This window comes from Nothobranchius furzeri, chromosome 1 (genome assembly GCF_043380555.1).
Source record: "Nothobranchius furzeri strain GRZ-AD chromosome 1, NfurGRZ-RIMD1, whole genome shotgun sequence".
Lineage (NCBI taxonomy): Eukaryota > Metazoa > Chordata > Actinopteri > Cyprinodontiformes > Nothobranchiidae > Nothobranchius > Nothobranchius furzeri.
The window spans coordinates 88,359,072-88,383,264 of NC_091741.1; the positions used below are offsets into that span (position 1 = coordinate 88,359,072).

General features: G+C 40.4%; 1 protein-coding gene across 1 annotated transcript in view; it reads left to right on the top strand.

The window, feature by feature from the left end:
• The window catches only part of macrod1 (mono-ADP ribosylhydrolase 1), a 273,972-nt gene that overhangs the window by 140,515 nt on the left and 109,264 nt on the right, over positions 1-24,193 (top strand). The window contains exon 5 of the mRNA XM_054739144.2: positions 20,949-20,978. Within this exon, the coding sequence (XP_054595119.2) occupies positions 20,949-20,978 (30 nt within the window). The remainder of the gene's footprint in view (positions 1-20,948; positions 20,979-24,193) is intronic.

Here is a 24,193-nt window from a genome sequence, read left to right on the forward strand (position 1 = left end):
CTACAGCCGGGTGAAGGATGGGGGAGGATGGTCAGATCTGTCCGCACTGGAGCTCCGCACCAACTCCCACCCTGTGTTGTCCCCCTCTAACGTCGGCTCAGATGTGTCTGTGTGACTGAGTCAGTGAATGAGGCTAAGCGCAGGTAAAGTCCTCCTTTTGCCAGCGTCTCTTTGCTCCCGGCTCTTGCTGTCAGTGCGCTCCGCTCAGCCGACATCTGCATCAACTTGTACTTCAACTCAGAGACGAATTGACGCGACGTCAACGCATCCGTTCTCCCTCTCCTCAGAGAGATGCGCCTCTCTTCCTGAGTGGAAAATAAATGTGCGACTTGTTCCTGCTTCCACCTCCGTTTATCCCCCGAAGTCTCCGGTCTGTTTTTAATAAACCGAGTGTGTTTAGTAAGGACTTGACAGGTGTCGCCTCTGGCGTGCGCTCTGCCCTCCTCCTCATCTTCTCCTTAGTCTCGCGCTGAGGATGCGAGCGCTGTTTGCTCTCTCTCTCTCCCTCTCTTTGTGTGTGTGTGTGGTGGGGCCCCTCCTTTCAGCGGCTCTTTGAGCGCCGTTACAGAGGTTCAGAGGGCCGTCACGGACAAACAACTACTGACAACTTTCCCACATTAGAGTGACAGGTGCGCTCTCAAACTTCCTGCCACACACAACAAGCCATACGTTTTTGGTGATATTACAATCAGGGCCCCCATGTGCTGCTTTAGGGGCCCTTCAGATGGAAAGTGAGTGAATTTCAAACCAGCAGCCAAAGATGGTGAAAATTTCCCACATCATGTAGAAAAGAACCTGCTCCTTAATGGGTTTAAGGTCAGTCTACACTGTAAAATCTAACATGTTGATTTTACTTAATAAACTCAAAAAATAATGACAAAATCATAATAGAGGGCTGAGTTAAAATCTAAGTATGCAGAAAAAATAATAGTCTATGGTTTGATCCACACTGGACGTGGTGCGGAAAGTTTAAGGCGCATCCTAGCCGCGCCTCACCACGTTGGGTTTAAGTTTAGCCACGACACACTTCTGAGACACGTCAATCTCTATAGTTAACATAGAGCTAGACAGGAAATCACACATGGTATCGGTGTGAAGCGTCTGGTGAATATTGAAGTAAAAGACTTCTTTTGTCTTTTGTGGAGAGCAACAATATGTTTTTTCAGCATAAACATGTTTTTTTTTTCCTGGTGGAGGAGAACCACAGCATAACAGCGTCAGAGAATAAAGCGTCAGTTCTCGTGATTTTTGTGATTTCTCAAGTCCAGTGAGGAGGATGGCAGACAAGTCGCTCCGTGTCCGACCCGATCTCAGTGTGAATTTACCGCACATCTGCAGTAACGTACCACAGAGGCTCCCAGTGGGGAGTGGGGGTTAACCTGCTAAATTTTGCAACTTAGCTAGCCTGCTGTAGCACTGCCGCTATAGCCTTTAGCAGTTCTAGTTGAAATATCATAATATTTCTGTCATATTAACCAAATAATGTAAAACTGATGGTGTCAAAAGGGATTAATCATTTTAACCTAAACCAATATGACATTTTCTCTGCCTGGATCTGCTTGTTAACAGCAGAAATCCACTCTATAATAGGCTCCACTGTGACTAGGTCATTTCTCCAAACTGAGGTTGTTCAAAGAGTTACATGTAGCTACTACATGTAAGGTACTTCATCAGTAGTTTGTTAAAGTGAAATAGATTAATATGCTCAAGCGACAAACAGGCACACAACTCATTTCACAGTGTGCAGGCTAAAGTTAAATAAAGACTCTCTCATTAACTCCAGTTTGCAGCGATCTGATTTGGAGGTCAAAGACAAGTTTCCTTCAGGCCTGCTAACCGGGAGCCACTGCTGCTTAAATTGATATTGATGCGTTTTAATTCAGTCTTCATGACCAAAGATTTTTATTTGCCTTAGAGGCATGCCTAACAATTAATTAGCATTTATTACCTTTGGGTTGTTCTCTCACAGAAGAGTCACCACCGCTCACCCGCTGAATGCGCCACATACAACTTTAAAAGGAGCTTTCACTGGCAGTCTGCAGCTCATTCAGACCTGTTCAAAACCCTCTAAAGACGTTACATTCTCCAGTTGTTAACAGGTGCATGCAACATAGAACAACTGTAGAGGGGCCCAGGCGGCCCTTGGGGCTCTGGAAGCAAGTTCAGCTGCTCCACCAGCTCCCCCTGCCGCCTCTCCAGAGATGACCTCCAAGGATCTGAATCGGTTTTAAAGACTGATGTAGTCTAACTCCTGGGTATCATCAGAGGACAGTTTTAACTGTAAAAATAATAAAAGAAATAATATAATAGAAATATAATAGAAAATAATTCCAGTCTAAGCTTTATACACGATCAGTTAATATTTTTTTGTTTGGCTTATTTTAAAGGTGTGGAACACTGAAAACCTTTTTTAATGAGTATTCCTGATTATAATCTGGCACTCTGAGTTTTTCATACAGGCAGAAAATGAAAATAGTCTCCTACACCGATCTCCTGCTTTAGCTTCTGATAGAAAATAGACGGTGAAACTCTAGGATTTTAAAAGCCTGGCATTTAACATTAATGGACTCACCAGTATTGACTCACGATGGGGAAAGCTGTTGTTTTAACTTCTGGGAATCAGCAATTGACGTCTCAGCTAGTAAAAGCTAATTGTTAGCATTAGCAACTCCACAACAAAGCAGAACACCTCCAGATGAGTTATTTGTGGAGATTAAACATCAGCATTGCAAAGCAAATGGAGTCAGAGGTAAAGTGGTTGTGCTGTTAACCAATCAGAGTCAAGATGTCCAAATATCAGGAATTAAGTCTCCAAATCCTGTCGTTTGAAGCTAATTTCTCCTCCAACTAAATCTTCTGTACTGATACAGGTGCTTCTAGGTTTTTTTTCACCAGAGTACGACTTAAAAGGCCTTCATTCCAGAGACCACTACAAAAGTATTGATTAAACGAGTGTTCAACACTTTAAATATTTGCAAACATATAGTATACTGAATTACTTCTTTACTTAGTCTAGTCCAGTCTCTCTTTTTTGGCCCGCCTCACATAGAAAGATAATTATTCGGAATATTTTTACCCCATTCTCTCCTTCTGACGATCGTAATTACCATAATGGCTCTAAAGGTAATCTTTTCAGATATTCCTGCCATCTGTGGTGTGTTCAGAGTGCTCTGGTCTGCTTGGAAGGACATTGGACCTACTTGGATCATAAATGTTTGTTTACTTCAAAGTCACATTTAATCTCAAGAAGTATTGTGAGATTTCCAGTATATTCTGGGAGTGTTCTTGATTGAAATAGGTTTGTGCGTGCCATAGGTCACACACTGCATAAACCCTAACCAGAAATACCGCATAACTGGTATGTTTGTTAATGTTGTTATTGCCACGTGTGCGGTCTCTCGTGTTTAGAGATTTGTCCAATTTTAAAACCCTGCCGTGTGAACCGGGCCTTAGTCTTCTATCTAATCTGCTGAGATCTACAGAAAAGTCTTTGATAAATGATACTGAGTGAGGCAGTAGTGTCTGATTTATCATTATCATTCCACAGCTCAAATTATAGTGTGCTGTTTGACCCACTTTATATCATAATGTGAGACACTGACATGAACGCCTGAGGTGCAGCACAGTATAATGCAGTTCTATTCAAGCTGTGCTTAAAAAGGTTATTATAGTCCGTCTTTGTTAGGATTACACCAGTGACATGTTCATTGATATCTGCAGTCGTATGTGCTGTCGAGTGCATCAGATGTAGTGAGTTGTATGCCATGCTTTAGGAAAGCTTCCGTCTTCTCCTGGGTTTAGTTAACTAGACAGAGAATCCTTTAAATTCTTCTTCCAATTTGTTTGATGAAGTTCTTAATGAAAGATAGCAGTAATTTTCCTACAGGTATTATTAGAGTGTCTGTGCTAAATTACTGTAATTTATGCTGTAGTTATCCCTTATGGTATCGTTTTAATAGCTCTGTGCAGGCAGTTGCTTTCTTAAGTTTAAGTAGGTTAGAACATTAGCTGTGTAGTCCGTTCAAAGTTTTGAAAAAAAAACACACAAAAAAAAGTTTAATATATAAAATATATTTAGACACACCAGTCTTGATTTGATGTCGTTATAAGATTATACTTAAGCGGTGCATTGATAATTGCATAATACGTCTGACTGCAAATGCAGAATCATAGAAAGTTGGATAGGAAAAGAAAGTTATTGCTTGCAGTAAAAGAAAAAGAAATAGGTTTGTATTCCCTTGACTAAACCCCACCTACATGTTCAGCTCTGATTGCTAATTAGACCACAGAAGATAAGTCTCCTTTAGTAGACTTTGCAGTTCCTCCTCTATGATGCTATGACAAACAATTTTTTTATTGCTGAAGTTAATATGTGATTGTGCCAGGAGGGGCTTTTGTTTCATGTTAAACCAGTTGATCCTCTCAGTTACTTAGAGCCAGTTGGTTGGTAGTTAAACCCATTAAAGTCACTTCCTTAAGTTCCCTCTGACTTGTGTAACACTGTCATGTTTACTGCAAACTACTGGCAGCTTGTTGTGGCTTAAGGGTCCAGAATGTGTTTTACTAAAACACAGATTCTGGAAGAAACTCAAGTCATAATGTGTCTTTCGGAAATACCCATCATGTATTTTGTTTGCCAGTGGTGCAGTGAGGCTTTTAGTTTACATTCTTGTTTAAACTCCATTTGCTAACAGCTCAGGGGAGTGCCGTTCACAGGAGAAACAAACTAAAACTTAAGCTGTATTTTGTTTGTTTGTAAAAGGAAGGTGATTCTGTTATTTCTCATCTGGGACTGACTCAATCACAGTAATTTATTTTAAAGGTCCTCTTTTATTTGCTTTGAGTACAACTTAGACTGCTCCGGAAATGTTTCTAAAGTTTTCATTTTAATGCCAACTTTTAAACTAGGTATTGGACCATATATGGTAAAATAATAAAAAATGAACATAATACCTATTAATAAGTCACTCAGTAACAGTAACAAAAAGAACTACTTAAGAAAAAATTTTTTTTGAAAATATCCTAAAAAGAAACAAAGAAAGGAGGCATTGCTTTAGCATTCAACTGACAAAATGTGCAAACGAGGAACAAATCACTGGCCTTTTTCTCTGAAGATACATTGAGCTACAGCTTCAGTTTTAGATAGATTTCTTTTGTTGTTAGCTGTAAATTTCATAATTTTTGTGGATGGTCACGTTTAACAACATGAATATTAGCTGTAACAAAACTAATGTTAGCTATAACAAAGCTAATAGTAGCTTTAACAAAACTAACATTAGCTATAACAAGCTCATGTTAGCTCTAACAAAGCTAATGTTAGCTATAACAAAACTAACGTTAGCTATAACAAGCTTATGTTAACTGTAACAAAGCTAATGTTGGCCACTTGACTGAAGGCTTCTTTAGTTGGCTACAAATCATAGCACAAATTTTAAGCTAAATGCTTTTTGAATAACTGTGCTCTATATGGAGCCTACTAAAGGTCCTTGGGTTCTCCACTGTAAAAAAATGAATGGGAGTCTATGAGAGGATAAAAGCTATTTTGTGATCCTGTTTAATATGTGCCATGGATTTCACATATGATGTCCATGAATTTTAAAGGCACGTTTTGATGCCTAGAAAAAGCTAATTTTTGACAGGCAGCAAAAGTAATTTTAGGTTTTGTGTGGAAGGATGTGGAGAACTCCAAATGTGCATCTCAGCAAATTGCCATCATCAAACGCCAAGGAACCAAACTTTTACAAGCTAATAAATCTTAAGTTGCGTGACAAACATAGTTGAAGCATACCTAATTATTCATCATTTATATTGAAGTACAGCGTGTGTGATTCAGTGTGTAATGCAAAGTGGACCAGCAAATAACATAAAAAACCCCATTCACTTACATTCTTTAACATTTCTTTTGTTTAGGGGACATCATTCCGACCGGAAGGGGAGGAGACGTAGGCTCCCTATAGCGTTTAAGCTAAATGTTTAGAATCGTTTCACTGTTGTTGTAAATGCATTAGCTTAGCCTTTATAATATCCTGGTGTTCTTTGTTCTGCGTTAAATGTCCAAGTCGGTCTCAGTGGAATAATGAGGTCATAATCATCTAATTTGCCTTTAAAATTTGTCAGTGACTTGTTGGCATCGAGGCGTTGAGTACCTCTCTCTTTTCTGAGAAATGACACAAAGTGTCACCAGCTGTTGTCATTATGAGTCACATTGCTTCATGGCAGAAGACCATAGTGAACATCTTTATGGCTTTGTTGGCTAATTTTCTACCTCATCGCTGCTCATTTGCATGAATTTAAATTCTAGTCAAGTTTTGAACTATCTGGGATGTTGGCTGTTGCCGCTCTTTGCCTTGGCATTGGTCTGAAGGCCGGACAATATTTGAAGGTTTTGTAAGAATAAGTAAAACAATTTACAGATTTACTTCCATTAATTTACACATCACCAACTCAGCAAAAATCATCATCTCAAAGCAAAACACAGAAAACAGGAACAGATCAATTATGATTCAGTCAAATTAATTCATTTCAGTCTAATTCTAGAACAGTCCAATCCACTCAGGCTGCAAATCCAATCTGAGCATGCCACCTATAAATCTGTTCCAACAAGAAATAATTTCATACGCACACCTGAGTGTTTATCAGACACAGGTGTGAGCGAGAGCTCAGGAAACTCGAAAGCACATTCATATAAGATTCTGGAGCTGTATTTGCCAAGGGGCTGAGGAAAACCAATAAAGAACTGTAAGCACAGGTGCAAGAGAAACAACTGCAATAAGATAAATTCCTTCAAAGCCTTTTAAAATCATTATTTTGACCTTGCAGTCAACTCCATTTCAATCTGTCTAGTTTTCAATGTTCAAGATGGAATTAACTATTCAGATTCCATATTTTGCTCTATAATTAAATTAATTGCATTGCCAGTTTTCATAATTTTGTGAAAGCTAAGTCGATTTAAATTTAGTTGTTCATCCATCCTGCTTTACATCAGTAGCTTTGTCCTATTTGACATGAGGGCAGCAGTAAATTGATTGGGATTCCTGAGTGGTCCAAGAGAATGATGGTTAGAAATTAAATGACTGAAAGAGGTGTAATGGTGGTTAGGACAAGTGGGATGGAGAAGGAGGCGGGAGCGGGAGGAATACACAAACAGGTTGCACTGGGGCCTGGGGAATTAGACGGAGAAGGCTCGGAAACAGAGGGAAAGAAAAATAAGATGGAGCAACGGGAAAGACAGAGAGGGAAGGCTGGTTCGACACGGTTGCATGTAAAGCAGATTTTACCCAGTGTTGTTCATCATCATTACTTTATTTTTCTAACACACACACACACACACACACACACACACACACACACACACACACACACACACACACACACACACACACACACACACACAGGTGAATCAACAGCAGCTTTTAGAGTGTGCCAAACAGCAACTAAGAACTCGTATCTCATCACTGCCAACTTCTGCCACCTCCTCCTCCTTCATCAGGCCAGCCTTTAAACATCTAGCTCCTGTCTTCTCCTAATCCATCAATCTATCCACCACCACCACCACCACCCCTCTCCCATTTGTCTCTTCCTTTTAGCTTCATTACCTACCTCTTTACAGAAATTCTCCATCCTGTTGTTTTATCTTTCCAGCAAATTTAGTCCTGCGTCTCTGCTCCGCATCAAGTCTCTTTCAGTTCATCTCTGCCTCTAACACTCACTCTCTCAACCTCCATCACCCCTCCCTCCCTCTCCCTTCTGCTCCCCCTCCCTGAGCCCTTCTTCTGTCCCCCGACACCTCGCACTCTCCTCCTCTTCCTCCTCCTCCTCTTTCTCTGTGTCAACTTACCCTCCCTCCTCCCCTCTCCCTCTCTCCCTGCATGTAGTTGTATAACTTATCACCCTGATCTCTTCCCCACTCGATAATTGGTGTGTGCCGACAGCAGATGCATGCACGCTTTATTTAGCGGCTCAGTATTAGCCAGTCCAATTAGTCATCTAATACCAATAAGAAGGAGAAACTGTTGGCCTCCATGCATTGAGCACCATGGGAGAAGGCGGCACGTTTGTGTTTGTCTGTGCAACAACGGTGGCCGATGCAAACACACAGCTCCACGTCCTCCACTCGCAGCTGGGTGGAGGGTACATGTGGGTTTTAACAGATGGTGAACCACTTTCCCTCGAGTATCGGCATTATTCTCCCTCTCTCTAATTAACTAGGTTTCAGTAACAAACCTTTGGGCTTTGTCGTCACCATGGTTACCCAAACACTGAACCGTGACTGTCTGCATTTGTATGTGTGCGTATGTGCGAGTATGTGAAGCGAGTGCTATGTTTGTGTGAGCACTTCATGGTGTACACTGTTCTCTGTGTGTGTGTTACCGTATGTGCTACTGCGTGATTGTGCATGCACACGGGTATCTTAGTTGCTTTGATGCCTTTGTTTGCCCCCACAGGGCTGGAAGGCTGGTTCTGTCTCAAGCACCTATGCATCTCCACGGAGAACAGCAGCATTAAATAGGATCACAGCACATTTATCAAAGGTCTATTGTACCCTACAGGAGGCAATCTTAATATTTCTATAATCCCTCGAATAAAGATTACAAGGGAGATTTAATTAGAGTGGTTTTGTGACAGGAAAGGTAAGAGCTGAATTTGGAGTCAACTCTCGCTTCACCAGGTTGGATGTTGGGACTTTATTCTGCAGCCTTCGACTGTGAATATGATTATGTAGCGAGTCCGAGTACACCGGCGGACATCTAAGCAGTCACTTCCACCTTAAAGTCTGATTCGTTTTATGTGGTGGTAAGGTAATGTAAGAAATGCATTAGGAAGGACGCGTATGGATTTTTTTCAATGTGAACCTATTTATTGCCGTTTTAGTAAATATAGTTTCGATAAGCACAAAAATGTTAGCTATTTGACCGATCCTGAGCCAGAGCTCCATGACTGACAGTGGCTAAACAGCTTCAATGTAATAGCAAAACTCAGCGATGCGTTGCAGAATAAACCTGCTTATATTTGCGACAGGAAGGCTGAGATGATATTACGTGTTGAATGCTATTATAGGAAGGATCTATACGGAGATAAACCGTTCCCATCTTGGCTCTGTCATCTGTTTCACCACTTCAGTCACTTGCACATAACACCACTTCTAAAAAGAAGAAAGAGGTCTGGTTAACTCAAAGCAGACCTGAATCCTCATTTGTAACTTATGCACAAAGTGTAACAGGAATGGGTCGTGTGCCAGGCGGTGGGATCTCTGGAACCGAGTCGGACAGGAGAACGCGCACACCATAATGGAAACTCTGACCCAAGTGTACTGGCATTTTACAAAAATGGGGGAAAACCGACGGCACAGACGATGATGTGGAAAACTGAAGCCAGATGGTAGAAATTAAATGTGAGAGCCACTCACATTGAATCCCAATCAAAATGCATTTAACAGATCTTAAGAATAAAGTTTTTACAATTACAATTGTCCAATTTTCAAACAGGTTGCCTGGATGAGGGGATTCCACTGATTATCACAAGCATTTGAAAGGTGTTGAGCAATCAGTGTGATTGCTGTCAACATAAGAACACTGTTAAATATAATGCTGAATGATCAATTAGCACCTCTGTGAGAATAAAAGAATCACGCCTTCAGGGAAAAGGATCATTTCCTGTCTTGAATCACCACAGATCAGCAGGTAGGCATCAGCATGCAGAGGGCAGGAGCACTGGCACACATGCAGGCTTCTGTCTACACTTTAATTTATGACGATCTCGCCTAAAATTTATCCACAGGCAATTTTATAAATCAGGATTTTTGCTGCAGTTTGACTGAATTCTTTGCACTGTTAAAAAAGAATAATTTAGCCCCCTGAGCATTTATTTGGCAATCACAGCCAATTCTGGATTGTTAATTCATCCATACAGGTCTTTAAAACTGAGCTCTTTGGAGTTCTGTTTTAACCTACAAATTTGTGTGAAAGCTTTTTATTTTATTATTTTTTAAAAGCAGGCCTAACAATTTCTTACCAGAGTTTCTAAAAGGCACATAACACTCAGGATTTATTCTTAGTTAATTACCCCGACATACTTGTTCGCCGTAGCATTTACTCTACTAATGGCAGCTGCCTTTCTCTTAATAGTTCATGTTTTTATTCAAAACATTTTTTTCAACAGGTATTCAATTAACAGATTTATGTGTACTAAATGAAGTAAAATCCTACAATTGTTCTTTCGGGGTTCAAAAGGCTTCAAACAAAGTAGGTCATGCACGATGCTGTCCAGCCATCTGAAGGCAGGTCCTATGATGTCTCTCCAAGAAGTCATTGTCTTCTTTTTTATGTCCTCATTATCTTTATTTGTGAGACCATACGGGAGGAGATAACACGTTTAGTCTCTCCTTCAAGCCTTTCATTGTGCTGCCCTCAGAATTTGGAGACAAAAATCTGACATCCTGGTTATTCTCACATGTACACACCAGTTCTGTAGTTTTAGTGAGGTTTTAAGATGAAACTGGTTCCACAAACTTATTCCTGAACATAGACACCATCATACCCAGATCTCCAGAAGCAAGTAAAAAGTGGACATAAATCTCAAACTACAGCTTCATGAGGTTTTGTTGTTTCACGTAGCTTGGAATTGTACACAAGGCTTCATTAAACCATAAAGTGATATGTTTTAGTTGTTATTTAAGCTAAAATCCTAAATATAATCCGTCAGATATTCTCTAAGATCTTTCTTTTCATGTACTCTGCAGAATCATGAGGATGTTATTTGCTGAATAAATATTTTCATTATCATTAAAGTAACGCCGAGCAGTTTGCTGCTCATCCCCCCTACTGGTTGAAAGTGGATTTACAACTGTCATAAACAGCCCTTCTGCAGCCTGCTGTAGCTAGCACTAACAACGAGCTAACACTAACATGAGCCAACTAATACTAAAATAAACCTCAAAGTAAAAAGATCCACAATTTTGGACAAAAATGTATCACTTACATGTCCCATAACAACAAAGCCAGGTCACCGTCAGTCGGTGATTTTGTAGCCTCTTTTAGCTCCCTCAAACTGGAGCAGGTCATGTCGATGTTTACTCTGGTTTTAGCTCTTTGATTCACTTCCAAAGAAATTACTCTTATACTTTTACTTCCAGGCTTTGCTGTGATGCCAACAGAAAAGGCAAACTTCTTTTTCTTCTACTTGAACTTTTTATTGACAAAATGAAAATGTTAGCTGATAGCATTACAGCTAACAGCCATAAAGCAGGCAAAGTGTGCCCCCTATAGAATACCTACTAGCTCCATAAAACTGTTAAGTGTGATTTTTGGTCATTAGAGGGCTGCGGAGTGGTGTCAAGTATGAAACTGGTCAAGTTTCTAACTGAACAGTCACTGAGATGCTGTAGCTTAAAGTAAAACAAAAAGTATCTATTGTTACTTTGAAACAGGTTCAACTAAATTAGATGCAGTCCCAAAGTCAAAACATTAAATAATAAACAAAATATAGACTATTAAAATAAGAGGGGGAAACACAGTATATGTGTATAAAAGCTTAAACATTAAATGTAAGATTGTTTAGAGATTTCCTGAAATTATTTCTATGCAACCTGTATAAACAGATAAAACCTTTACTAGCTAAAACTGCATGTAAACTTTCATTGCAAAGACATTTTATGGTAACTGCACATCATCTGGAGGCTCATCAATATGTGCAACGCCTCCTGCTGTACAGTTAAAGATTTCCTTTGGCGTTTTGCCTTTTTATTGGATTGTCGTCGTTCAAAGACGCAGGAAACTGGGAATGAGAGCAGGGGAATGACACGCACTAAAGATCCAGCTGGCCAGGTGTGAAACCAGGACTCAGCTGATGAGTGCGTTTTCATTCATCTACTTTGAGCCCTCAGCCACTCGGCGTGCAGGTTGCTCCGCAACACCATGCTCGTCTTTTTGTTTTCATCTACTTCTCTTTCATGGCTTTGTTTTCAGTTTCATCCGTCATCTTCACAGCATGTTTTATTTATCTGCTCTGTAGCAAACACTAGACGAATACGAAGACCTAATGACAACGAATCCTCTTTTCCGTCCTGTTCACTTCCAAAAGTATGATGGTGAATTTTTTGATGAAACTTAAGTCTGTAGATAATGCCCTGATGTAATTCAATCTGTTTTTAACAGTTAATGTAGAAAATAAATGTGAAGCTTTAACCCTTTAAAGCAATGACTGTGAGGATGCAATTCAAGACTAAATGCATGGAAAGCCTCTGGCCCTGATGGTGATTTCCCCTCTGCTGCTCTCCCTGTACACCAGCGGCTGCACCTCCTACCACGAGTCTGTCAAGCTTATCAAGTTGGCAGACGACACCGCTGTTATTGGACTAATCTCTGACGGAGATGAGTCTGCCTAAAGAATGGAGGTGGAACGGCTGGTGTCCTGGTGCAGCCACAACAACCTGGTGCTAAACACCCAGAAGACAGCAAAGGTTGTTGTGGACCCCCACCCATAACCCTGTCTGACACTCCCATCACGATGATGGACTCATGTCGCTTCCTGGACACCGCCATCACCCAAGACTTCAACTAGGAGGTCACCATCACATCCATCATAAAAAAGGCCCAGCAGAAGATGTAGTTCCTGAGGCATCTGAAGAAATTCAACCTGCCAGCACAGTCAACACAGCACAGTCATCGAGTCCATCCTCCTCACCTCTTCAATCACAATGTGGTATGCTTGAGCTACCAGGGACAAGAAGAAGCTGCAGCGAGTTGTGCACTCTGCTGAAAAGGTCTTTAGCTTCAAACTCCCTCCATAGAGGGCCTGTATACCTCCAGGACATTGAGGCGTGCAGGTCGTTTAACAGCTGATCCTGAGGCAGGAGGCTCAGATCCATTCGGATCAGAACCGCTCACCACAAAAACAGTTTCTTCCCCTCTGCTGTTGGACTCATGATTGACAATCCTAGGGTTGCCCACTCCAGTTACTTGGTTTCAGTCACATGACCCTGTGTTGTGTTTGTACCTGAACTGATCTGCTCTGATCAGTACCTACACTGTGTTGTATATAGTATCCATTTCTCTTATTATTGCCACTTTATATTATTATTTTATCATGATTATATTCTTACTTCCTATATTTACTCATCTCCTATTTGTTATCTATCTTTTTGCACAAAGTACCGAAGTAATTTCCTAATGTGATTTCTCGCTCATATGGCAAAAAAATAAAAAATAAAAAATTAAGTCAGACCCAAGAAGTAATACCGCAAATCCTCTAATACAGGCCGGTATTCAATTAAAGGCCGGGTCTCCAATTTTGGCCGGTGTCGGAGTCAGTGGAGGTAAATAATGGCCGGTCTCTTATTGTGGCCGGGTGGAATGTGGTAACAAGCAAGTACGAGCGTCCCAGAGGCAGGGTTATAGTCCCCAAATCAACCAGCAGGAGGCAGTAGAGGTTCACGCAGACCTTTATTGGGCTTTTTCTTCAACGCTTTGTAACGCTACAGACACGATCCTCTATCACGCTCCTACCACACAGAGTCACGGTGTCAGTTAACCATGCTAATTCAACCCGCTCCACAGAACACACATCACCTTCCCTGTGGCTTACATAACACTCACACAACACACAAATCAGCACATAGGAACTAGCAGAACGATAGGAAACACATATAACACAATACCCGGAATGCACCTGGCTTACAACCCCAGCCAGGTCATTACACTATCAAGTTCAAAGAGAATGTGCTGATTATGCTGCAGAACACTCTGGAGAGCAGCAGTAGGGGGTGTATGAACTAGTCAACTTCACTATAGTGACTTTTTATGCCTGTCGTCGACTAGTCGCTGTCACGTGATAATGACCGGCAAGATGCAGCCCTCGGAAAAGACAGCAGCCTGCTGTCAGCAGGTGACAAGCTCCTGCGCTCGGGGGGGGGGGCAACGCGCTGTGCCAGACCGTAGGTACTGACACGCGATCGTTCATGTCGGTTCATTTCCTTTAATGTTTTCTGTCTTTTATTTGCGCCTGATGTGTATCGCTGCTGTGGAGCGGGGCACATCAACTTGTCCTCCGACGCACAGATCACTGATGCGGCCGCCAAGCAGGGAGAGCTCCGCTGTTTTCGCGGTCGGTAGATCTGCCTCCTGAGCACGGCCACAGTAACAATCAGGTGTCGCCACCTCAAAAACTAATTTAACACGCGATCGTTCATGTCAGTTCATTTCCTTTAATGTTTTCTGTCTTTTATTTGCGCCTGATGCGTTTTGCTGCATGCTGTGGAGCGGGGCGCTGCGGGCATCACCTTGTCCTCCGACGCACCGATCACTGATACAGCCGCCAAACAGCGAGCGCTCCACTGTTTTTGCGGTCGGTAGATCTTTTAGAACTGCAGTTCAAAGGTAACTCATGAGGTGAATATATATGAACCCAGGTAGCAGTTTTTCTTTAGGATTGAGAGGAGATGCAGGAAGATAATAAACAGATACAGGACAGAAAAATAGTCAAATAAAAACAAGTTAGTTTTTGTACCTGCTGTTTCAACAAACAGACACCATTGAAGGTCATCAGAAGTGAGGAACAGAAAATGAAATAATTATTTTAATGTTTAGAGCAGCAGGAACTCCGAGAGGCTGCAGGCGCATCAGTGAGTTTGCGGCGCAGGGGGAGGGGGGAGAGGGCTGAAGCAGGAACTACCGTTGTTAAAAGAAATGTGTTTAACTTTGAAAATGTGGGCGCAATTTTAATTGTCAAAATCTCCAGCGAACCATTAGTTCATTTTGATCAAATAGAAATAGAGGCCTGCCTCTAATACTGGCCCTCCTTCCAATAAAGGCCTGGAGCTTGATGAGCTTGAGTCAAATACAGGCCCGGGCCTGTATTAGAGGATTTAAGGTATTTATAATTTAATCGCTACTGAAGTCTCTAAAAAGTCTAGAGTTAGAACCAAAGAGAAGGAACTGAGTATTTCTGTAAACAGTGTAAAATTATGGAAAGAGTCAAGCTCATTAAATATATTTGTAAAACGTTTTAAATCAAGGGCATGAGGTAATTATGAAAATGTAAATTAAGATGGAGTCTACTCTGTGACTATGTTTGAAAGTTAGAAGAGGAATGTGGTACAATTTGATTAATGTTCTTTTGTAAAAAAAAGAGGCAAAAAAGATATAATTTCTTCTCTCTGCACCTTTTCGTTCACATTTATTTTGTGTGTACATTCTGTTTGCTCTTGTTTTTCTTTCGAATGAAGTAAATTTAAGAAAAATGAAATGTTATCATGATCTTGGCCTCGTCTGATGATCAGTTTGCTGCCTGACTCTGAAGGGCAGTACGGAGAGGAGACAATTGAGCAGTGCCTTAATCACAGCCCGTTATATCGTTTATAGATTTGGGTCATTTTGGGGTGTTTAACAGTGCAAAGGACCAAGTGAGCTGACCGGTGCTTGACCTAACCGGGGAGGTTGATGGCTCCTTATCAGAGCACTGGTCAGGATTTTCAGAGGCTCAGACCTTAACTTAAAGCTGCTTTCCGGAGTTTTCTCCTTTCAGAAATGTTGTATGATTTGTCAGAAATCCGTAAAAGTGATTTACGGTATTTCCACCTGGCATTTGAATATTTTTATCTATGAAATGGGCAAGGTGCTTTGGCTCATTTCTCCAGAATACTTCTCCGGTAATATTGTATACTAGACCTGTGTGGGAACAGTATCATGTCATGAGGAAAAACCTTCAAACATTCAAATTGGATACTAGAGTTTCAGTGACAATAAAAAGCAGGCCTGCAGATGAACATGAAGAACAGTTTTGTGTCATAACATAATATTCAACAGCATAAAACACATTGAGTTTTCCCTCACTCTTTACTTGTGAGTGAGAAGGAGGGACATAGAGATGAAGAGGCTGATCCAAGGGCTTTCTGCAATGTTGGGGGTGTGGGTGTGGTGGTGTTACCGTAATAACACGATGCAGAGTTGAGAGTGTAACTTCTCTTCTTTGAAATACCTTTTGAATGTTTTAATGACACAAATCGTTGCAGGGTTCCACTAATTTTAACTGCACATTCAAAAATGTGTCTGCGGAAACTCAGTGGTAACAGGTGAGTTAAAGAGACATTTGCCAATTTTCAGGTGTTTTTATGTGTAAAAGTTGTAAATAAACACTATTGGCTAAAATGCTCCACCTGTAAAGGCCAGTAATATTTGAGAGTGTCTCCCACTCCCCAAAAGGGACTGCTCAACTTTACAAACCTACAAAAGTCAACTCAAACTCAAACACAACATTCACTTTAAAAGGGATATTCCACCCAAAACTGAATTTTTGTTTGTTGACCTATTTCCCAGAGTTAAATAAGTGGGGACAAACAACATTTTAACCAGCCCAGTCCTTCTCCTGACCTGGCTGTACTCATTTCCCTTTAGCTTAGCTAGTGGTATATTGTTTGTGTATGTAGACAAATTTTCAGATGTTTGAGTTCAGCTCATGAAAACTGGGAGCAAAAACAAAAGTGTTGCGTTTATATTTTTGTTAAATAACATGTAAATTAACCCATTACACTACAATGGCTCAAACTCTCATCATTTATAACCTTTAAACCGGAGTGTGCTTCAAATGACCAAAATTGCAATTAAAGCCCAACATTTTCTTATCTAGTGAAGTAGAAACCACTACAGTTTAAAGAAGATAAAATCCATGTTTCTTTAATGGTTCTGTACAAATATCAAGTGATTAGAAAGTTACTACCTTAGGTACTCTTTGATTCGATCTTTTTTAAAGTTAATATGCAAAATCTGCCGACCAAACTTAAATTTAATGCAGGTTCATGTTTTAATGATGAAATCCAGATTTATTAAAAAAAGTTGGAAGGAATTTATTAAACCTACTCAGGTCTCGGGGTAATCTTCCTCCATCACTGCTCTTTTTTTACAACTGTGATTTGAGTCCAGTGCGTCATATCGTAGCTGACTGTTATCTTCTCCATTCAGAGTTGTCTTTCACCTCAGGATTACAGAGCGTTTATGTCCTAGGGTGTGTTCGCCTGCTCAGACAGCTGTTACCAACATCCGGCCTTCTATACAGCCCTACTGTACAGCCTGTATCTCGTCAGCACAAGATGAACAAGTAACCTATAAGAGACAGTTATATGTCCTTAGATTTACATCGCAGCTAGGTTTACCACATCTCAAACAAGCCGTGCACCTTTTTGAGAGGAGACTATGCATATTTAAAAGTTCAAATGAAGAAGTGCGCCCAAAAGCTTATTTTTGAGGTATTTGTTATTAATGAAGGGCATGATGAAAAATTTGGCATATTCTTGAAACAGAATAACATCTGTGAGCTTAGTTCCTCTTCCTTCCCCTGTAAAAACACGTTTCCTGATACAGAACACAGAGTGAGCTGGCTCTGTGCCTGCTGGCAAGTTGTATCTAAGATGAGGGACGCCCCCTGTGCCTTCTGACATAACTTTATAACTGCATCTCTCAGAGTGATTATGAGCTTATCGGATTATGCTAACATGGCCGCCGCACCTAAAATCTGATGCTATACAGCAGAGAGGAAAATTAAAGAATATGTATGAGTTTTGGTCAGGTTTGAATTACTGGAAGCACTGCAGATGTCCTCAGGCTAGAGCTGCTGACTCCACACATTTTTCTGTGATGCGAGTGAGAAAAACACTTGGGTATCACATATGTTGAAAGCAGGCACAGCCAAGCTTATCACCCTGCCAGCAGTTAACACTCTTAAAGCTGTGTAGCGACATGATATGAGTAGGAACGGTAGCGACTGGGGACACAGCAATCGGCTGAACTGCTAGTGTTAATTTGGGGGGTTGTTTTGCAGTAAAATCAGCTCATTATGCTGTTTTGGTTGTAGTTATGTTTCTGCTATCCAGGTAAAAGCTGCTGCATGAGGGACGTTTTCATAACTAAAAGACAAATTGAATGGTATTCTCTCTATTTCTTCTGTCTCAATTGTTTGTAAGCATTTGGACTGTGGACTCAGCATGAGTTAGTTCTTAGCTTCGTCGGCAGTGAAGTCACTCACTGTGCCTCTCGGTCCTCAGTGACGAGATTTAAAGTCCGCTGGTTCTTATTTTATCCATCAAATCAGGGACAGCCCTGCACCACTGATTCCACGTGAATGAAATTAACTCACTGATTGGGAAAACCAGCACCACTGTGAGCCCCCGAGGAGCACCGAGCACCAATCCCGATAAGAAGTGCTGAAACCAATTACAAGCCTGTTCTAATGGATGAACGCGGTGAAACATTACATGCACTGCAAGTAAATATATGCAAAAGATTTGCTTTTTTCCTCCTGTCTTCCAGCTTCCAAGACCTCCAAAAGTCTGAGCTTCAGAGTTTAGAGTTTCTAACAAAGTAAAGACTGCTGCAGTAATGTGCAGCAGAGGGTTTTATTATGCTTTAATTTTAGATTTGTAAGGAATGGAATGACCCAAAATGTTTTTGTTATAACTTTGTGACAAAGACAAAAATTCTGATTATAATTACTTTTCAGAATAGACTAGTATCAATGATTATAGGAATAATTTATTTATATTTATTAGAACATCAATAAACCAGAAATTTTAATTGTGATTAATTTATTTGTATTTATTAGAACATCAATAAACCAGAAATTTTAATTGTGATTAATTTATTTGTATTTATTAGAACATCAATAAACCAGAAATTTTAATTGTGATTACCGGAATTTAATAACAGATTATAAATTATAGAACTATAGAATGGCATTCTTCATGTTTCTAATGGGAGCAGACAAATATGCTTTCTTTATGAAAAGGTATGTTTATTGTTGCAACAATCCAAAACAATGACAAATGTTGTCCAGAATGTTCTACAGAAAAACATAAATGTTTAGTTACCTGTATTTAAATAGCTCCTTCTAGGGCTCAACAACCCCCCAAGGCACTGTACAATTCACCCATGCTCACACACATTCTCAAGCTGGTGGTGATAAACTACAATGTAGCCACAGCTGCCCTAGGGCGCACTGACAGAGGCAAGGGAGGTTACGTGTCTTGGCCAAGGACACAACAACTGCAACAGATGGTCCTCAAACTGCAACACTTAACTCCTCTGATACTGTTTCCCATCTTCTCTTTCCCCATTCCCCAAGAGACTTGCTTTAGTCATTTGGTCACATGTGAGAGAGAAGTGCCATAAAACTAGGCATAAAAGGACAAGAAGAGATATGTGCTCTCTTGATGGTGCGCACAACTGCGTGCACGGTTTGGGTTGACAGTCACTCCCGAGTCCCACATTTACCTTTTTTATTCACTCACAAAACAGAAATACCTTCTAATGATGTATATTTATTATAATGGGTTTAAAACTTCTTTTCTTGTAACATGTTGATGTGATCAGGGTTTAATGTGTGTGCACAGAATCTGTATTGTGAATTTTCAACAGTTCAGAGCGAGCAAGCAATGGACTTGATTACAGCATGATTACACACTCCAATTATTATAAAACTGCACTAAAACAGATGGTGGTACACTGCTAAAGGTGTGGAACACTGAAAACCCATTTTTTAAATGATTTTTTTCTGATTTTAATCAATTTTTCGTTAAGGCTGAACATGAAAATAGTCTCCTACTGTATACTATCTCCTGCAGGAATAAGACTCCAGAACCTGCGGTCGCTCAGCTGTGATGCAGGCAACTTTTAGTTCCAAGAAATGGTGCACTGGTATATTTTTCCACCCGAGAACAACTTACAAGGCATTCATTCCAACTAGAGACCACTGCATATGTATTGATTAAATTAGGGATTCGCTCCTTTAAATGACTGATTGTTGTTACACAACCCTGAATTCAACACTGGTCAATAGTGCATTCATAGTTTATAGTTATTATCATACATCTGTGGCTCTAGATTTTATCGTTGGCCAATCTGGAGGGATTTGGAGCGAAAATGCAATTGGAGAATGAACTAGAATGAATCTGATTCATAAATCAACAGTAAACAAGAGTCAGAGTGTGTCAGCGTAATCATGTTACTGATGTACTTCACTTTATGATTTGTCTATGAAAGGGAAGGCTAAATAATTGACCTCTTACCTGTTGAAGACAGGTGTTCAAACACCCTCATTTTGGAGAAAAAGAGACTAGTTCTGAGGGAGCGCGTGTTACAAAGTGGCTTACTGCAGTCTAATAGACCTATGACCTCAGAACGCCATAATGATTCATTCAAATGTTATTTAAATAACCTTTGTACATCAGCCATGTTACATTACATGGAATTTAATTTACTGTGGAAATTAGCATAGAAGCTAACAGTTACAGTCAGAATATTATAATACATGTGACACAATAACCTAATGATGTAAAATTTACAGTATGATAAGACATTATTTGCTCATAACATTAAATAGTTTAATGATCACTTTTATCATTTTCAAAATACTTGAAACATTTGTCAAGCTAAAAAGTTTCAACAAAGCCAGCAAAGTGAAAATAGCATCAATATAAGAAAAAATCACAGTGGCATCCTCTTATTCCTGGTTTTTAAAGCAAATATTGTTGCAGTCTGTCACAGACATGTGTCTAAAACCTTTTCTCTCAGGAAAAAAAGAACAGTGTTGGTAAAATGTTAGACGTGCGGCTCACCGTCGGTGTGATTACCTTCATCTCTGATTAGTTCAGCACATTCATTCAAGGTGGAATTATGGAAGGGGCGTGGGTATTGGAGGTTTTGCTGACAGCTCCAGAATCAGGATTTGTGGAGTTTAATCACAAGCTCTTGTTGGTACTTTTCATTGGTTTGATGTAAAAAAGAGCAGCCATATATATAATGAATACCTTTTTAGTGGATTTATAGAAAACATTTTATATCTATTCACTTAGACTCATTGCTTCATTTTTCCAGCCCTCTGTGACAAAGTTAAAGCCATATTTATGTCAGTCTGTTATGTATTGTTCAATTAAATTCACGTCTTTTTATTTTTCTGTCTTTTAGCCAACAAGACTCTGCTCGGAGGAGGTGGAGGTGAGTCACAACCTGTCTGATCCTCTCGTTGTGTAACAGGAATGTCTTGCCAAGATACTTGCAGGCCTCAGCTGTTAGTAATGGCACATTTTACTTCCAAAAACATGTTCATGCACCAAATAATTGAATGTAAAAATAGAAATCTTTTAATCAGATGTTGCAGTGTGTTTTACCAGCCAAAAAGTGTGTTTGTGTGTGTTTGTTCGTGTTCTTGTGACTGTTTTGCGTACATTTTTCCATTTTTCTTTGTGTTTGGCTACAGACAGGTCTTTGTTGTGGCAGGTGTTCATGGTGTGTTTGCATGCTGCTCAGTGTGTGTCTGTCTGCCTGTTTTCTTCTTCATCTTTCTGCACACAGGTGTGAAGTCAATAGTTCATAATTTATTGTTTTGGAGTGCTGCTGATTCAAACAGTCATTTTTCTGTGTATTGTTGAGTCAGTGCTTTGTGTGTGTGTGTGTGTGTGCGCACGTGTGTGTGTGCGAGATGTTTAGACGTCAACTGCTGATCAATATTTGTAATACATCTATGCTACTAATGCAGTGCCCACATTCACTAAACACACACACGTGGTGGGGGTGGGGGGGTGGGGGGCATGAGTCAACTCTGTGTGTGTGTGTGTGTGTGTGTGTGTGTGTGTGTGTGTGTGTGTGTGTGTGTGTGTGTGTGTGTTATTGCTTGCAAATTTGGGTGGTGTACATTTGCCTGTGGTTGTTTTCTTTGTCTTAATTTGGTCAAACAGCTTCAGCCTTTCAGAGGCAATCGCTCCCACAGCCATGCTGCCATTTTTAACCTTCCAATTTGTTTGTGTGTGTTCCTGCATTTGTTTTCTCCTCCAGTTGCTATGGTGAAATATTTAGGACACACTGGTCTGCATGCATCTTAGTGTGCATTCATTTATCAGAGTGGAACAGTGCATTCGCTTGCCCAAAAAGATCTGTTGGAGCCCTCAGTCTCCACACGCGCACACACACACACACGCGCGCGCGCGCACACACACACACACACACACACACACACACACACACACACACACACGCACATACTAACAGACAGGCTCCACCCTGACTGTTAAAAACACAAGCTGCAGCAGAACGTGTCAAAAGGAGCAGCTCACCTATGTCCTGTCATTTTGCACGCACGCACGCACGCACACACACACACACACACACACACACAGAGCACTTTGAGATTTTAGGCATTGTTTGATGTTCTCTTGACGTCTCTGGTGACTCTGCCAAGACAGATGCTTTCTAGAGAGCTGTTGGTTGTGTCTTCGTGTCTGACAGCATTAAAGAAACAGCTCCGACCTTTTGAAGTGACTTTCGCTAGAAGGGTTATAAACAATTAATATATTACTTGTTGTAAACAGCTTCAGTTTGAAGGAATAGAGATTAGTTAGGACAGCACAGCTAGAGCATCCTACCAGCCCAAAGAGCAAAACAGTACTCTTAAAAATTTCCAGTCTAAAAGATTGCATAGCTTTTTATGCAAATGTCATTTCATAAGCTGTGTTCAGTTGTGTCAGTTAAACATTTCATAGTAATTCCCAAAATATTTTATGATATTCTGGTGGAATTACCCCAGGTTGCACCAGAAGAGCTACAGCTAGCTACGACTAGCTGCTGCACCTATTTGGTGTTGAATACAACCAAATCATTATTTGAATGTTAAAGACCTCACTTTTGTTTTCTTGCCAAAGGTCACAACTCATGTTACCTTGTGGATACATGGGCCCACTGTTTCCACTACCCTCTTAAGGATTCAGGATCCAACTCCTGTAATCTCGTGTTGAGAAATACAGATGGTCTAGCTATTTTTGTCAAGTTTAGCAAATAATGTCATTCTCCTTCATTGCTCAGTCTTTATTTACTGTAATATGAAACTGACAATATGCTTGATCTGATGAAGATTTTATGTAGTGTGTGCACAGGGAGCATCTGCTGGGAATGACTACTTGCTACCATCACACCAAATTTTGGTTCAATATCTGTAAAATTGGCTGATTTTTAGCCATTTTTGTGTAACAAGGATAATTGGCTGCAGCGCCCATCTTAAATTGGATAAAATGTTTTCGTTCTTCCGAAGACCCTCAAGCCGACTGGAAAGGGAGGAGACTTAGGCTCCCTTTAAAGGCGCCTGCCCACACTCAGCCTGATTGGACGGGTTGTTCTGAAACTGTCATCTCATTGTACTGAGACGCTGGTACAATGACAATAAAAGCTTCCTGATTCTTGATTCAAATGATCTGAACCATCATTTAAAATCCCATACAAACGATGTTTATGCTGATTTCCCTGGTTTACTTTTTAATCTTTGGTCCATTACCTCTGATTTTGGATATTTCCAGCGACTGACTGGATGAAGCTTCATATCCAAAAGCAACAGTTTGATTCTGGCTGTTTTCCATTTCTCACTTTCTCACTTGATTTCTCTGATGTCTTATTGTATTTGTTTCCCTCTTGCTGTCTCTTTTTCCAGCTCTGTCCTTGGAGGTTTACCAAGTCAGATAGAGCCTATGGTAGGTGTTAATTAGGGAGAGGTAAGGGTAGAAAAAAGAGGAAGAATGGGAGGGAGAAAAACAAAAGAAATGAGAGAGAAAATGATGCTTAGAGCTCGAAGAAAAGAAAGACAAAAGTAGCAAAAAATCCTATTGTCTTTGGGAGGAAGCCACAGGAGATAGACACGTATAAAAGCAGAGCCAAGTGGGAAGGAAAACCACACAAACATCATTGGGTACACATCTCCATTTGCTAGCATCCCACAATGCTGAGTAACCAAGCGTGCATTCATTCAGCTTTAGAGATTTTTTTTTTGTCAGAGGTGAGGCAACAAAAGATCTTTCCAGTGCTTACTCAGTCTCAAGGGTACCTGGGTAAATGTCATTCAGCTTGATCAAACGCACACCTGCCGACATTGTTTTCACTCTTCAATCTAGACGGGTGCTGAGCTCAGGGTACGCATCAACAACAAACTTCAAGGGCAGGAAATTAACCTTTTTTATGTCCGCACACCGCAGCTGCTCATTTATTCCACAGCTTATCTGCTGTTTCAATGTTTCACTGCTTTTATTGAATTTGATCAAAAAGACCTGTTAAAGATCAGTCAGAGAGTTACAAACATATAAGTAAACATACAGGGTTGTGCAAAAGTGCTGAACTACTCTTCATTTTGTAAGTATGAGGGGTGGGATTCGATTGAAAAATCAATCAAATTA